The sequence below is a fragment of the Mastigoproctus giganteus genome, chromosome 4 (genome assembly GCF_048544385.1).
Source record: "Mastigoproctus giganteus isolate SK-2022 chromosome 4, ASM4854438v1, whole genome shotgun sequence".
Taxonomy (NCBI): domain Eukaryota; kingdom Metazoa; phylum Arthropoda; class Arachnida; order Uropygi; family Thelyphonidae; genus Mastigoproctus; species Mastigoproctus giganteus.
In genome coordinates this window covers 25719607-25733046 of record NC_143578.1, presented here as the reverse complement: position 1 = coordinate 25733046, position 13440 = coordinate 25719607, and the positions used below count along the sequence as shown (strand labels likewise).

The 13440-nt window shown below is 34.5% G+C and overlaps 1 protein-coding gene across 3 annotated transcripts in view; it reads left to right on the top strand.

Moving 5' to 3' along the window:
- Positions 1-12833, top strand: part of LOC150086481 (cystathionine gamma-lyase-like) — a 70410-nt gene extending 57577 nt beyond the window's left edge. The window contains exons 9-11 of one of the 3 annotated variants that reach the window (XM_090371421.1): positions 5818-5992; positions 10219-10363; positions 12663-12783. In XM_090371421.1, the coding sequence (XP_090227547.1) occupies positions 5818-5992; positions 10219-10363; positions 12663-12677 (335 nt within the window). In that variant the 3' untranslated portion in view covers positions 12678-12783. Of the gene's footprint in view, positions 1-5817; positions 5993-10218; positions 10364-11334; positions 11437-12662 lie in introns of those variants that run through there. The other 2 variants (XM_090371420.1, XM_090371422.1) reach the window with 2 other exon arrangements.
- The last annotated feature ends 607 nt before the right edge of the window (positions 12834-13440 follow it).

Sequence of the window (13440 nt, the reverse complement as noted above, 5' to 3'; positions counted from 1 at the left end):
TATGATATTGTGAATTTGTCAAAATTTGTGAACAGTGTTTACTAATAGGATCATTACATTCATTAACCTGCTCATTGCAATATTCAATTAATATTTCATAATTTTTTACTAAAGCCTCAACTGCAAAATGTCTCGATAACCATCTGACTTTATTTAATGGTCTAAAAGATACAACATCGTGTTCTGTAACCTGGGCTAGTTCTTCTAATTTTCCTTTTTTTATGCTAGACCTGCTAAACATTGTGTATACAGTTCTAAGCAACGTCTCTATATCTTGCGTAATAGATACATTTTTCCATGCTTCTTTCCAATCCTAAATCTTCTCGGTGTGCAACACAATGTTGTTCAGATAGATGTAATATTTCCTTTTTGAGAATTGCTGTTACCCCAGGGGCTCACATCTGGTGAGTATGGGCTTGGCACACCCAGGGCCCTGAGCTGGATATCATCATTCTTCTTTTTCTTGGTGATTCCCTTCTACTTCTCTCTTTTTCTCTCAGGGTAATTCAGAAATTTTTTTTGGCTGGTGCAGCATAAGCCTTAGGCTTCCTTGCACCATATGGCTAATAATAATAATACTCCATTTTTCCTTCCAAGCATAACATTTGCTCCATCTGACGTGAATATTATCATATTTTAAATATCAAGATTATATTCGTTGTAAAATAATTTTATTTTTTCTAAAATGGATATACTATTACAGTTTGTAAGCTTCAAAATACCTCCAAATACTGTTTTGTAATATGTTTCATTTTTCACTCGAAATTTAAAATACAAAATTAATACTTTTTTATTGAAATATCAGTACTTTCAACTTCAATTAATGTGTGGAAAGTAGATTCTCTTATTTCGTTCATGATATTTTTTATGAGAACAGAATTTATACATTCAACAAATTCAATGAATAATTTTTGCTTCTCCAATTTGTTTTTTTTTTTTTATGTGAACCCCAAACACAAGAGGTATTAGAACCTATAGTACTTAGTACTGTGCTTGGGTTGGAGTTTGAGAAGAAGAAAGAAGATATTTGTTGACATTGGACTTGAACTCCTGTAGATTGTAATTTTCAGGAAATACGTATGAAGGAAGGTTGTTCCAGAAAACGGCAGTTGAATGAATAAATGAAGAAGATGAAAAGTTGGTTCTGTGGGTTTGAAGTTGGACAGTAAATGGATGTTGGCTGGTGGCAGCGCTTGTTCGGACTGTTTTGAAAGAGAGAGACCGGGAATTATAGAAGCCAATTCAGAAGAACAGTGCACATGGAAGTGTCTGTAGAAGAGGCATGCAGCAGAAACAGTACGGCTATGAGAAAGCGAGTGGAGAGACTCTGTTAGAGATTAATCATTAATTAACCTAACTGCCCTCTTCTGAATGGAATCAAGAAGCCTGAGAGAGGTTTTGGGGGCACCACCCCAAATGTGGGAACAATATTCCATGGCAGGACAGATTTGCAATTTATACAGAGTGAGCAGCTGTTTGGAAGAAAAGTAATGCCGAGAGTGAAAGAGAAAACCAAGTTTTTTAGATGCAGAGGAAGCAATATTTGTAATGTGCTTGTGCCAAGAGAGGTTAGAAGTCAGGGTAATCCCCAAAAGAGATATATCATTTTGCCTAGAAATTGGAGTGTTACTAAAGATAAGCATAGCAGCAGAAGAATCCTTTTTTGCGAGATATAAGACAAGACTGAGTTTTAGAAGGGTTGAAATCAACTAAGTTGTCTTTGCCCCACTGGAGAATTACCTGAAGATCGGCATTTAAGGAATTGGTAGCAGATTTTCGAGAAGTTAAAGCTGATTGAGCAGGACAAGGTTTCTCAAAATGGAAAATGGAATGCAATGTGCTATCATCGGCAAAACTATGGATAGGATTCCCAGTCAATGGAAGAAGGTCATTAATATACAAGAGGAAAAGAGTGGGGGAAAGAACTGAACCTTGGGGGACACCGGCATTAGTGGAGAAGTTAGAAGACAGAGAGCCATCTACCATCACCCTCAGTGAGTGATCAGAGAGAAAACTGGATAACCAATTACTAAAAACAGTTGGCAAACCATAAGATGGAAGCTTGTTTAGATGCCAAACACGATCAAAAGCCTTTGAGATATCAAGAGCAACTACTTGTGTTTCACCGAACCTTTCCACTGAATTAGTCCATAAATGGGTAACATAAGCCAGAATATCACCAGTGGATTGACACTGACGGAATCCATACTGGCGATCGTTGATCAGACGGGAGGTTTCTAGGTAGTTTAAGAGTTGGCAGTTAATTGATTTCTCCATTACTTTAGAAAGAGTAGAAGTAATTGCAATGGGACGATAATTGGATGTGAGGGATTTGTCACCCTTCTTAGGAACTGGCTAGATATGAGCAAATTTCCAAGCAGAAGGAAAAGCACCTTTGGAATAAGAAAATGAAAAAAGGCGGCAAAGAATAGGAGTAAGTTCAGGAACACAGGTTTTGAGAACAAGTGGAGAAATACCATCAGGACCTGGAGCTTTCTTAGCATCAAGATTCATCAAAATCCTTCTGATATCCTTTTGACGGAAGACCACAGGAGGCATTGAATGGAGCGTGTTGGGAATGGTGGGAGGTGTTTTACCAAGATCATTAATACATGAGTTGGAAGAAAAATGGGATGCTAGCAGGTCAGCCTTATCCTTGGCTGAAGTGACAACAGAACCATCTGGTTTGGACAGAGGTGGGAGCAGAGATGGGCAAAAGTTGCGGCCAATAGCTTTGGCAAGAGATCAGAATGCTCGGCTACCATTAGGGCAAGAAGCAAGTTTTCTACTCTTAGCCTGTTCAAACTCTAGTTTGGACTGATTAATAACTGCTTTACAATTGTTGCGAGCTTTGGTTTAGGCAGAAAATGAAACTTAAGAATTATAAACAAGCCAATTACGATATGCAACATTCTTCTCTTGATGAACAGCCTTAGCACATTTATTGGAAAACCAAGGTTTAGATAAAGGACGAGATTTTAAAGTGGAGTGTGGGATAAAGGATTGCATTCCTGCAAGAATAATTTCACTGACTCGATCTGAGCAAACGTTGACATCAGAAGTTTTGAAACAGTAATCCGACCAAGGAAAAGAAGAAAAGAAGTCCTACAGGTCATCCCATTTTGCATTCTTATAATGCCAAACAATACGAGGTTGGGAATAGCCATGAGATAAAGGTTCCATTGGAGAAGAGACAATCACCAAGTTGTGATCTGAAGTGCCTAAAGGACCTCTCACTTCGACTGTGTACTTAGAAGGGTTGTTTGTGAGAAAAAGATCGAGCGTATTGGCTGTATGATTAGGATTGTCTGGTATTCTTGTAGGTAAATGAACAATCTGTGCTAGGTCATTAGTAATTGCAAAAGCCTCAGCATCTCGACCTGCTGGGTCGGTCTGACTAGAAAACGGAAGCCAGATGGAGTTGTGAACATTCAAATCACCAAGGAAAATTACCTCACTGTTAGGAAAGTTGGACTGGAGAAAGTGAAATTGCAAAGAGAGGAAGTCAAAGAGCTCCAAGTGATTAGTGGAGTTGGGAGAACGGTAGAGACAACAGATGAATTTGACACAATGAGGGAGAGAGATTTTAAGCCAGAGAAGATCAAAGAGAGGAGATTCCAAATTGCCAAGTCTCTGACAGGGAATATTAGAATGGACATATGCACAAGTACCACATTTGAGGCGAAAGGAATCATACAGTGAATAATTTGGGCATCTGAGATGAGCAATAGTTGAATCAACTGATAACTGAGATTCTGTCAGAAAAAGTACACGGGGTTTGGCAGACTGCAAGTGGAAATGGACATCGTTGAGATTGGAATTGAGACCACATACAAATTTTATATTTGTGAAATGAATTAGGAAGTGCTTGGGAGGTTTAGATCTTTTCGCAGATAAGCTTGCTCTATTTGTTTGACAATTCATGGTGTATTCGATGGTAAGAAAAAGTGGGTGGGACATGCTGTATGAAGTAATGAAATTTTTGGATATGGCGTACATGTGGTAAGAATATACCCAGATCCTTAACATAACGTGGCCTTGACAATGCTCCCCGCATACACACTACTTGGACTCCCTCCAGTCACTATCTGGCAGAGTAGGGGTAGCAAGATTATACACTAGCTGATCTGGAAACCTCCTAGAGAGTTACCAATAGGTTCGGTCTGGTGTACTAACTAGCGGCCGGCCTGCAAACACCGTTTTAGAGCTGTATCCTCGAAATGTAAGGAATATTGGATCTCACCACGACGTTCATCATAACCTCAAAAGTCATCAATCATACTGCATGATGGAAGAGATAGGGAAAGGTTGACCGCAACTTAGCTCTAGAGACTAAACATGGGTTCCACCATTTCAAGCCTCCAATAAGCAAAGTGGTGGTATTTCACTGGTTGATGAGAGTCATCTACTACCTAGTACTGCCTGATAACATAGAGGGGCGGCGTTCCTCCATGTGGTGTGGGCGCCACACCTCGATCCCTGCTTACGTTGGTTCACACCTGGGTGGTCACCCACCATGTACTTGTGCATGGAGGTTATACCCAGGATTACTAACAGTGCCACCATGTAACACTTCATATTGGTCACTACTATGACTAATATGAAGGTGCAAGCAGAGGATTTGGCTGTCACAGACCGTCCGGACTTCGCCAAAATTGGGTCCACTTGACTTGAGTGTCACCCGAATATCAGTTCCATCAGCGTTTTAGACTCCCTAGTAGCAAGTACAGCTTGTCTGGCATATCTGAGAGATTGTCTGTGACAACCTCAAGGATAAATGTTTCCATGTGTTCATGAATTTCTTGTACAGAGTTCATTGATGCATTAATTTTTATGGCTAATATCACATCATTAATTAAAACCTTAACCATATCAAAATTTGATTTCAGTTGTTCACCTCTTTCCTTTTTCCTTCTTTCCTTGATTTAAGTTATTCACTTCTTCCTTTCCTTCAGATTATGTAACTTGGTAACTGCATCTATATGTATCTTCTGACTTAGACTGTTTAAAAAAACTGGTTTCTTATCTTCCCATTTTCTTCCTGTACTAAATTCTCTTGAAACTTTTGCTTCTGCACAAAAAGTACAAAAGATGACACCATTTCCTTTATTGTATTGAAAAATATCTCCTAGTTTAGGCTTTGCTTTTTTGATGATTGAATTTCAGCATCAATTTGTTTTAAAAGCCACTCCGTTTTAAATGTTTTGTAAGGTTTTTTTTATTTACAGTATTTATGTCTTCAATTTTTCTTTTGGACATTTTTTATCTGAAAAATTTTACAATTAAAGAATTTTATTACTTCTCTTGTAAATGAAGTTATTAAGAAATATTAGGAAAAATCACAATTTTTTAATGCATTATTAAAATAGTTTATAAATTTAAAAAAAAAAAATGTTTAATTTTTCATATTTTACCTTCTTTAATAAAATATTAAGTAATACTAAACGTTTTTGATTATACATAAAAAAAATCTGGATCAGTAGATCCGCTGACATTCCGCCCACATATTTTTATGTATTAATTAGTAAAAATTAATATGTAAAAAATTTGACTTCGAAAATTTTCATGATCACAATACATTCCTTATACACTTTACCCCCCCCCACACCATACACATACTGTGTATGTGTGTGGTGTGTGTGTGGGGGGGGGTAAAGTTGACTTTTCCTAGTATATGGTATTTTGGGGTGAACTGTTTTGTAGGTTTGTTGGTGTTTTTTTTTTTTTTTTTTTTGGCTGATGCTATATAAGCTTGCTTTCTTGCATTATTTGCCATCACTACTACGACTAATATGTTTTCTTAAAAATTACATTTAGGTCTACCAAGCCATCCACAGTATCAATTGGCATGTCGTCAATGTTTTGGATTTAGTGGAATGGTTGCCTTCTATATCAAAGGAGGTTTATCTGAAGCTGAAGAATTTTCTAAACAACTGAAAGTTTTTACACTAGCTCCTAGTTTGGGTTCAACTGAAAGCTTAGTAAGCATACCGTAAGTTTACATAATTTGTATTTTATATATGTTTAAAGAAACAAAAATAAATTACTTGATGATGGCTACATAATCTCTGCAGATTACACAACATATAGTTTTTTTTTATTTTTTTTTATTACTTTGTGCATTAAATCACTTCCAGTTTTTTTTTATTATTACTTTATAATATCTAAATAGAACTTTAATCATTACAGTATATCCTCATTCAAAGTTTAGGGGATCAAATTATGTTCATTTTGATTTAAACTACCCTCTATTGGCAGATTTTGGAACTAATTTTTTTTTCACAGAATTCAAAGTATTCTAACAAGATTAGTACACAATATTAATCATTTGATGAATTGATCAATTATTAATCAATTGAAATTTTAAGAATCTCTTTAGTTTTGCTGTGGTGGAAATTTGTGAATTATAATCAGTTAACACATTAATTTAGTTACGATTAGAAAGATAATAATTGTACTATGGAGAAATTCAGTCAATTTCTTGCATGTAATAATAGATATTACTAAGTTTTGTTTTTGCCACTATAACAGTGATGTAGCTCAATGTATAAGTTAAAATGCAATTTTGTTTATGGATAACTATATATACTTGCTAATGAAAGTTTCCATATTTGGGAAATTCTGTTTAATATTTGTAATCCATGAAAAAAAAAGGGTGACATTTCATTTATCACTATTGCTTATTCACTGAATTACTTTATAACCTATCATAAAATGCTCTTGCAAATTACAGCTACATAAATAGATCACATGTGTGAACAGATGACCAAGTTTGGCACTTTAGAACAGCTATGAGTGAAGAGAGAAAATGCCCATTGTGTGGGTGCAAGTAGAAAAATACAGGGTGGCCATAATTAAAGTATCCCTATTCAGAGCTCTCTGTAGCTCTAAATAATAAGCGGAATGCCACCAAAAATTAGTAAATAAACTATTCAAGGCATGGGGAGAAGGATCCTGTGAAAAACAAATTTGTTCCAAAATCTAATATGGCCCTGTACAAGAGGAAAAACATGACAAAGTACCAACAAATAAATAACTAAGACAAACCTTAATGAAATTACAAATGTTTATTTGTGCTCTTTGAAAAAAACAGAAAGAAACTGAATTGCACTAGTTTTAAATCCAAACTAAAAAATTATACACCTAAGAAAGCAGAAAATTTGCATAAATCTGAATTAATTTAATTTTCCCAGCAGCAGAGAGCTATAAAGGCAGAACGCGAACATCACAAGTGCATTCTGTAAGTTTACTGTTAACAGTGTGTCTCACTCTACCTGATTGCAATTAAAGTTCGAAGTTATTCTACATTAATGGATGCAATGCAGCAGCTGCTCTGCGTGAATTTAGAAGTAAGAATCTATGTCATGGTCCTTTATCAGCTGCGGCAGTTAGAAGGACGATTAACAAATTTGAGGAAACTGGGTCTTTTGTTGTTAAGCCTGGAAGATGAAGGAAGCCTGTTTCACCTCAGCAATTTTAAGATCACAACAGAGGAAGTAGCAACGACTATTGTCGACTAATCCATGGATACAGCTGCTGGAACTAGTAACAGCATACGGGGGGGGGGTAGCGAAGAAATTGGATGTCCCATATTCCACTGTGTGGAAAATTCTTCGGAAACTAATCCACTATTATCCATACAAGATCAGTCGCCAGCAGCAGCAGCTGCAAAGAGATGATCCTGAAAAATGAATGGCATTTGCTCTAACATTTTTGGCCAGAATGATTCAGTTAACTGTTAACTGAATGTTCCATGGCCAGGTATCTGGCCATGGAACGTTTTTTGGGGAGATGAGGCCCATTTTTATCTTGATGGGACTGTCAATGCTCAAAACTGCTGAATATGGGCTTTAGAAGCACTGCATGCTATTTAGCAAATCCCATTGCACTCGTCAAAAATCACCGTCTGGTGTGGTGTGACTTCAAATTTCATCCTAGGGCCATACTTTTTTTGAGGAATTGTACCCAGCAGGAGTAGCCACCTGTTCTGTTACAGCACAAAGATATCATCACATGCTGAGCAGTTTCATTATTCCTCAACTGCAGCAAAGAGGATGCCTGGATGAGACAATTTTTATGCAAGCTGGGACTCCTCATATCACACGACCAGTACAGCAGCTTCTCCAGCATCACTTTACTGCAGAAAGAGTCATTAGTTGCTTGTTTCCCATTGCATGGTCACCACGTTAGCTTGACCTTACACTGTGTGATTTTTGGCTGTGGGGTCATCTCAAGGCCAATGTCTATTGAGGAAGTGTACCTAACCTGGCTGTCTTAAAGGACAACATAAAGCAGCATGTGCAGAACATTAAAGAGATGTTGCATTCTGCAGTTGAGCACACTGTGCATTGAATGCAATTTTTGGTCCAGAACAATAGTAATCACATCGAAAGCTAATTCCACCATCAGCGACATCATCAGCCATCGGGAGTAAACTGTGAGTGAGTTTGGAGCTGTGAAACCATTTCCTCTGGCAGTTTAGTACAGTTTTTTGTTTTTTTTTGCAAAGAACACAAATAAAAATTTGTAATTTCATTAAGGTTTATCCTAGTTATTTATTTGTTGGCACTTTGTCATGTCTTTCCTCTTGTACAGTGCCATTTACCCTCTATCGGCAGATTTTGGAACTAATTTTTTTTTCACAGAATCCTTCTCTCCATGCCTTGAATAGTTTACTTACTAATTTTGGTGGCATTCCACTTATTACTTAGAGCTACAGAGAGCTCTGAATAGGGATACTTTAATTATGACCACCCTGTATATGTTTCATTGTTTTAATTTGGTTATATGGGATTAAATCTGTGTGTGTGTGTGAGTGAGTGAGTCACTGAAGCTGCTTGAAAGGAAAAGGTTGCATGCAGCTGTTACATTAGTGCACTTTGTCTAATTTGAATGTGGAGTGGAGTGGAGTATATTTTTTGTCTTTTAATGTGGCTCAGCAAAATAGCATTGAAAATATGAAGAAATTGCTGAAGTGTGTTCCATAGTTAATTTAATCTGTAAATATAGCCTTGATTTGTGTGCACAAAAAACAGATTTAATCCCAATTCGATCTCTCTCTTTCTCTCTCTCACGCATGCACACATACCTGTTCTAAGGTAACGATAAACATGATCACGGGTTCATCCAAGCATTCTATGACCAGCTTACATAGCTGTAATTTCCAAGACCAGTTTATGCTAAGTTATGAAATTTAGTAAATAACTGATGGTACTAAGAGAGAAATTTCACCCTTTTTTGCACATAGCTGAAATACAATTATACATAATAAGCAGCATATTGCTTGTATGCAGCTCATATATAACTTGTATATAGCTCATATATGTTATGCTATGTATATTATTCTAATCATTTTAGTTTGGTGGCAAAAATGCAACGCAGTAATCTTTGTTATGTGGGAAATTGAGAAAGACTGTACATGCCTCGTTCTGAATTAAAAAGAGTAATTTTATTTTTTGTTTTCCCTGGTGAAAGTATATTTTCTCTGAAGCACATTCATTGTCATTCTCTCTGATGTTTAGCATGTACATATGTGCAATGCTTTAAAGATGTACGTGCTGTGTTAGGAAATCACACATTTCATATCATTGGCAATTGAGTGTATTTTGAGTGTGAACTTTTGAGTGTGAATGTGTGAACAAAATGTATTATGTGATTAGATGTGTCAGAGTTTAAGGAACTCCTCCATGATTCTGCAAATGGTTCTGGAAGAAGTGAGACAAAATATATAATTTAAAGATGACATATATAAAATATACTGTACAGTAGCAAATTTTTGTTATGATGATGTTTGACTCTAGTTGGTTTTAGCAGACTTTTCAAATTAGACAGGCTACTCTCAAGTCATGGGAACCAATTTAGACTTCAAATTTCACTGCAGATGTATTTTGAATTATCCATAATAATGTGCACACAAAACCCAGTATGGTTAGTTCTGGGACTAGTAACTTTGAAATACATCGCATTTCAAATAATCGGATATCAAAATAATGATGATATACTGTAAAAGTTACTAAATCATGACTACATTGCGATAGGTATATTATCCTATAAATGATATGTACAAGTAATGTGTATTGTGATGTAATGCATAGCTTAACCTTGTTGTCATAGATGTAATTAATTAAAATACTTAAATCATAACATTAATAACATAGTTAAATTTTCTCTTTAAGTATGTGAGCCCAATTTCAAAATTAAACTTATTAAAAATTTCAGATGTGTGATGACACATATTGCTCTTCCTGAAGATGAACGTGGGAAACTTGGAATTACAAGTAATTTAATCCGGCTTTCTGTAGGACTGGAATCTAAAGCTGATTTGATAGAAGATCTGAGTCAGGCTTTGAAAGATATTCCCAAAGTATGTTTCATTTAACTATCACAACAATTCATATCTATTATGGCAGACGATGATTTATCCAGTTACCTTGCAAATTTTTTTTCTAAAATTTTTACACTTAAAACACTGATACATATCTTTTGCAAGAATTTGAATGTGAACATTGAGTGTATTTTGGAGGTTTTCAACAACACGTTCCATTCTTCAGTTTCCATGTAGCTGGCTTGAGAACCCAATTCATTTTAAACTTTAGCATTCATATGTCCTACCACAAATTTGAAATATAGATCAACACTTGTGTATTTTTGAACTGTTTTTGGATGATACTATTACCATAAAAAGATGAAAAATGTTATATATCATTACTGGTTAGTATTACCTGTATGGTGCAAGGAAGGGCTGGTTTTGCTGCACCAGCCAAAACAAATTAATAAACTGCTTATTTGACTCTCTTCTCACATAGGTATCTATTCAGCTGAACTTTGCATTTCCCCAAGCTGTCAGCCACAACCACTCGTAGAGGCAGCTTGAGACTCGTATTAACAGCAACTTGTTAATTATTCCAACAATTAACAAGTTGTTGGCTAAAAGGCTATAGAAAATGGAAGAGTATATATCATTTAGTAAAGAAGATAAAAAAATTTTTAAATTATGTAGTATTTCAAAACAATTTCCTATATGTCTGATATTGTTAAAATATAAAATTCATAATTTATATTGGTGACTTTCAAAATGTAGAGTTTTGCCCTTTTTATACTTTTAGCTATGAAAATAGTTTTGGCTTGGTTCATGTATAAGGTTGTGATGCTGTTTGCTGATTTTTTTTTTTTTTTTTGGTGATCACAAAAGTAAAAGGCATTACTTTAGTACAATACTAACAGTAATATATCAAAAACATTTAGTACAGTACTAGAAGTGTAGTATATGGGTTGAAGGATGAGAAGACAGGAGGTAGTCATTGATATTGAATTTCTGTACATTGTAATTTTCAGAAAATACATGTAAAGGAAAGCTGTTCCAAAGTACAGAAGTCAAAAGGATAAAGTTAATTCTATGAGTTTGGAATTGAACAGTGAATGGATGTTGAATAGTTGAGGCACATGTTTGGAATGGTTTGGAAAAAGGATAGAATTACAGCTGCCAAATCAGAAGACCAGTGTCCATGGAAATAGCTATGAGAAAGGTATGCAGCACAAGCTGAATAGATTGTAAACTAGGACCTGTAAGCTGACCATTAGGAATTGATTTCAAAACCTTTTGGCATCTCATTTCTACTTTATGATTAAAGATCACTAACAGGTTGTTAGGTGTTGCACTTCAAATATCTAACGTTCTTCCATTGAAATAGCTATCTTGACGATTATTGAAATAGCTATCTTGATAAATTGCAGTACAGTATTTAATTAAAAACAAAATTGTACATTAATACTTAAAAAGTTAACAATATATTGTCTCTACTACATTGTATTTTGAATGAGTAGTTATTTCTTATAATAAAATATGCTTTCAAAATAACACTGAAGAAAATATTTTTACTTTTGTAGTAAAAATATTTCGTAATTTTACGTATTCACATATGTCATCATTTTATTTATTTTTTTTTAAGTTGATATTTAAGAAATATATAATTTAGTGCATAGCAAATTTAAAAAAGCTAAACAAGTTACCAGCTCATTATAAGGACATTGTGCTTTGTACTAATTTATTTGTAAAGTCTTGTAAGCCTGAGACCTTGCAGCCCTAAACTAATATAGGTTTTAGTAGATATTTGAATAAAATAAAGTGGAAATTGCCATTTTTTTTGTAAGTAAGGATTAAGTGGAATTGTAAAGTATTACAAGTATAAACTTTCCTTTAAGTCCCAAGAAGGGCCCAAAAAAACAGAATAACTTATGGCTATTTTTTCCCAAATTTTATTTACACAGTATAGTGCACATTCATTCAAATTCATATATATAATATATAATTGTAAGATGAGAAGAGCAATTCACCTGTTTATTATAAACTGTTATATTTTTATATTTTGCACCGCTGCAGTGATCATTTTTCAAGGAATGGTAGGGATTGAAAGCCAATAATTTCAAGAATAAACAATAGCTATTCTGGGAGACAGTTAATTTTTTGTATTTCATTAGCATTTATTGGTTATTTTTCCATGCTAGTGGCAATACCTTTATTGCTACAATTCCTGTTTCAAATTTTGATTTTTATCACTTCATTATTACAGACTTATAAGTCTCGTGTTATGAACTTTCTATTATATATTATTGAACTTAACATGCTTTTGCAGTTATAAATTTTTTATTTTTTATTTTTATAGAAATCCCAAATATGAGGTTATCGAAGTATATTACTGCCATACACGGATCACATCATTGGAAGTGATGGGAAAAGAATTAGTTTTGTATATCTGCAGGGTGTATTCTGAGAAACAGTTGTTGTAATAATGCCAAAATAATTTAAAACATTAGTATGAAATTTAAGATATTTGTCTCCCTTTCTTTTTGTGCAATTTCAGCTCTAAATTTTTAATGTAAAGCTCTGAATATATAAACAGATAAAATTTCTTCTTATAAAAATATATTTAAATAGGTAAAATTTTGCAGCCTTCCAAAAGTTACTATTAGCCTTTATCATCATATAATCTAATCGGAGTATTATCTTCAAAGCCAAATTAAAATAGCATTTTCATTTGATGAAATTGTGCTTGAAAACTTAAAAAATGCTTAAATTGATAAAAAAAAAAAATTTTAAATCCAAGAAAACTTTTAAAAAATGAAAATCTTTCTACAGCCTGCATTGCAGAAATAGTAAATTAGGTTTAATCATTTTAGTTAATAAAATTAATGTATTATAAGAAAGAAAGGTTCTAATAAAAGATTGTTATACAAAAATTTTATAGCATTAGTAGAGTCATATGATGCAAGAAAGCAAGCTTATGCAGCATCAGCAAAAAAAAAAAAACCCACTTCCATTTCACCCCTCCATTCATTTGAAATACCTATCCAGGTGAGCCTTAAATTTATTTAGGCTATCAACTTCAACAACAAGGGATAGAAGTCTGTTCCACCAACCAACTACCCGCTGGCTAAAGGCAA